Source organism: Notechis scutatus, chromosome 1 (genome assembly GCF_049901735.1).
Source record: "Notechis scutatus isolate UNSWTSFEM ecotype Mainland chromosome 1, rNotScu1.2, whole genome shotgun sequence".
Classification (NCBI taxonomy): domain Eukaryota; kingdom Metazoa; phylum Chordata; class Lepidosauria; order Squamata; family Elapidae; genus Notechis; species Notechis scutatus.
This window is the reverse complement of record NC_142009.1, coordinates 202,262,919-202,267,103: the sequence shown is the minus strand read 5'-3', so window position 1 is coordinate 202,267,103 and position 4,185 is coordinate 202,262,919. Positions and strand designations below refer to the sequence as shown.

Sequence of the window (4,185 nt, the reverse complement as noted above, 5' to 3'; positions counted from 1 at the left end):
TGTGGATAGATAGATAGATAGATAGATAGATAGATAGATAGATAGATAGATAGATAGATAGATAGATATAAAAGGGGCATTTCTCTACACCAGACCAGAGCGGTTTTAGACAGCAGTAGCAGCAAACTTTAGGGTATAATGTGTAACTTGCATCCGACAGTGAAATTTCTATCAGATGTGAGAAAAATGATTTAAGTGTCTTTTCTTTTTTTCAGGTATGCACTTCTTGTTGTGAAGGAAACATCTGCAACTTGACATTACCTAGGAATTCAAGTGATGCCATATTTTCAACAACAACACCTATAAATCATACACAGAGACATTGGCAAGATGCATCTGTAATAATGTTAGGTCTCCTGTCTCTCTTTGCTACGTAGTCCTTTTTGGATAAATTACCAACTAAACATCAAGGAAATCCAATGGGATGAAAATATTTATGCACACAAATGTGACCTTAATTTAATATATGTTTTTCAATGCTTTCTTCTTCTTTTAGTGACATTTTAAAACGATCCTTTGAATTCCTTTTAGCCTTGGCTGACTCAAAAGCCATACTTTCTGGATCTGTGTCTTTAAAAAAAGGAGGGACTTTTGTTATAAGTTGAATGTTCTGAAGGAAAATTTTTGTATAGCCATTAAAAATGGATGTTTTTTTTTTAAACTATTCTTTAGTCTAGTGAAAGGAGTATTTCTAGAAATTGCATACTTTGAATTATACCAATTGAAAACCAGGGTTTCAAAATAACACTATTCTGCTATGCAAGAAAGGATTCTAGATGATTGTCTTACAGCATCAAATCAATCTTAGCTTGATCATTCAATTGGATTAGATCTTGATTTAGTAGTCTATATATATCGCTAGACGAGTGGTGCGATGGCCTAGAGGAAGTGGAGCTCTTGCCTCACAATCAGAAGGCTGTGAGTTTGATCCTAAGTAGAGGCAGATATTTCTCTCTCTGGGCACAATGAGAATATATCTGCTTAACAAAACTCTGCATTGGCGACAGGAAAGGCATCCAGCCAGTAAACACTTAGTTCCATTCAGTTGCCTAGATTCCATCCCGCAAGGGATTATATGTTAAAAGGAGATGATATTAGTATATCGCTAGACATAGTGAAATCACAGGTGAAGTCTCTATGATATTAATAGGACCTAAGCTATGACTAGATTTAATCCCTATCTTTTAACTATAGGAGATCAATACCCATTGGAGAAAAATCATGGTCGTGAGTTTTAAGCAGGCATGTGGTTATTCCCCTGAATGTACGAAGATGACAAATGATTTTTCTAAAATGTTCTTTAATCTGATAAAAAAAGAAAAAGAAAACTCAAATGCCTAAGGAGATTTCAAATAGTCTATTCAAATAGGCCGATTATTTAAAAGTTTTATTTTTTTATTTAATCTAACCAATTAATATAATAATAAGTCTGTAATTCTGTAATTCTGTGCCCGGTTGCTGAGAGTAAAGCCCACTGCACTCAATTCTGTGAGATTGCCAAATTATTCATATGTACTTGGAGTAAATACTGTGGGAATCCCTGCCATTTACTGTTGAACAAAAACATGCCTGCGCATGGGGCCAGCCCTATGTCTGATGTGCTTACCTAAGCTTGCCTTTAATTATTTGCTCTGCATGCATGCCCTCTTCGTTTCCTTTGCGAAGCTCTACATGTGCATCAGAACCTTGTTGGAGATGTCTGGGCTATAATAAAAATAGGCACATTTCAATAAGAGGTTCCTGCAACAACTGTAATAAGGATTTCAACTTGATCAGAGCTTTTGGTACAGAGATTTATTGTGGATGAATGAGTGGCGTGGTGGCCTAGAGGTGGAGCTCTCGCCTCACAACCAGGAGGCTGTGAATTCGATCCTAGTTAATGGCAGATATTTTTCTCTCTGGGCACAATGAGAGTATATCTGCTGCGAACTCAGCATTGGTGACAGGAAGGGCATCCGGCCAGTAAACACTTGGCTCCATTCAGTTGCCCCGACTTCACCCTGACGCAAGGAATTACAGGGTCATTAAAAGACACAATTTTTTTTTTGTGGATGAATGGCTTGCATTGAAGAAGAACTATTTCAAATTCCACACTCCATTTGTGCCATCCAACATGGTTTATTTTACATAGTAGGTTGCAATATTTGTATTTGTATAATATAGGGGTGTCAAACTGGCAGCCTGCAGGCCAGATGCATCACGCACAGGCCACGCCCACCCCAGCTCCGCGAATGGAGAAAACATTGCGAAACCTCACGCGATGGCAAAGTGATGCGGTGAGTTTGAGACACACACCCAAGCCGATTTTTAATGAACTTTTTTGTGGTGATAACTAAATGAATCACCATGGTCATTAAGCAAATCTGCAATTGTCAAGCAATCGCGGTAGTTGTTAAGCAAACACATTATTCGTTATGGGGCATTTTTGCCGAAAACCAGATGTAAACTGGAAGTCAACCCCGGTTTTCAGCAAAAACTTAATTTGTGGTCATGTGACCGTGAGGTGCTGGAAACAACTCTCAAAGCTGACTGGTTGCTAAGCACCTGAAATGTGGTCACATGACTATGGGGAGGGGCAGCCATCTTTGAAATTGGGTCATAAGTATCTTTTGGGGAAATCTGTCATCACTTTGGTCTTTAAGCAACCAGTCTTAAGTCAAGGACGACATGTATGAGCAGTGCTGCTGTTGCTGTTTCTGTCATGACTGGTCCGCTTTCCGATCAGCACAGATCTGTGTTGCAAAGTGGAGGAAAGGGGAAGAAAAGAAAGGAAAAGAAACTTTAGCTTTACATGGTCCGGGCAGATTTTTGTTTTTAAAAACAACAATCAATCATCCATTAAATCCTTAAAGTTATATAGAACAGCCGTTTTGTGTTAATGTGAATGAAATGATTATTATTTTTTTTAAAAACAAATTTTATTTTCAAGACAAACAATACATAAATACACATAAACACAAAAATATAATAACATAAAAAATCTCTTTTCTGAAAGTTGCTTAGTCCCGGGTTAAAACTCTTGGTACAGACACAAATTCAAATTCATATTCATTTCATATCTTATTAACATTTTCAATTTTCTATATGACTTCTCTCCTTTAAATTTTCTCAATTTTATTTTATTTTATTTATCTCCTCTCAATTCATATCATAATATTTATTATTCTTTGTCTGTTCTATTCCAGCCAACCATTTATTTTTCTTCTTTAAAGAAAGAAGAAAGACTTCTCCTGTACACTATATGGAGTATGATGCCTTTATCTCTTTCCCCACTTAATATAAAACACATGACATACATTGGGATTCTGTCTGGTACATTCTAAAATTATACTATATTATCAAAAGTAATACAAATCTATTCATTAATATTGATATTCATTCATATCTTAAACGTTTAACTCATTGCTTTTCAATTAAATCACATACTTTTGTGGGAGCCCTATTTTCCATAATTATTCCCCCCCACATCACATATTATAGCTCGATATTTCATTAAAATGTTCCTCCTCCTTCTACTTCAAATCTCATTTCACAAAGAATTTCACTAATATACCATATTCTAATCATTAATATTAACAATCATTTATATCTTAAACATTTTATCCATTTCAATTAAATATCATGCCTTTGTGGGAACACTTATGCTTTCCAAAAATTATTCCCCCACATCACAATCTTGAATCATATTTCATTACAGTACTCCCTTTTTCTTAACCAAAAATTTCACTAATTTATATTAAATATTTTATCACATTTTAAGTTACATATTGTTTCTAATTTTCTATGATTACTTCTAAATACAGGTATAAAAATGCAGTCTTATGTACCTTTCTAGAATCCCTTTAACAATAAGATTTATCCATTATCTCTAAAAAACTTTTGCTTCTTAACATCTTGCTCTCCACCATTAGGGCTTCTCATCCCTTCCTTTCTCTCTTGCTTCTTCTTCTCCTTGTCCTCTTTAACCCCTTGTCTCTCCACCTCCCTTTTATTCTGCTTTCCCCTTTCTGTTGTTTCTTAACATAATGTCCCCTTTTCACCTTATTCTTCTCTTTTTGGGCTGTTTTTCCAGATCTTAAAGACCTTTTTTCCTTTTTCTCTTGCTTTTTCCCTTCTCCAGTCAAAGTCATTTGTTCATCAAAGATGGCTTCTTCTTCTTCTTTGTCCCCATCATCCTCATTCTGC

At 35.6% G+C, this 4,185-nt stretch overlaps 1 protein-coding gene across 1 annotated transcript in view; it reads left to right on the top strand.

Annotated features, from left to right (window-relative positions):
* The window catches only part of LYPD6 (LY6/PLAUR domain containing 6), a 68,717-nt gene extending 66,680 nt beyond the window's left edge, over window positions 1–2,037 (top strand). The window contains exon 6 of the mRNA XM_087950056.1: window positions 216–2,037. Coding sequence (XP_087806182.1) covers window positions 216–377 — 162 coding nt within the window. The 3' untranslated portion in view covers window positions 378–2,037. The remainder of the gene's footprint in view (window positions 1–215) is intronic.
* The last annotated feature ends 2,148 nt before the right edge of the window (window positions 2,038–4,185 follow it).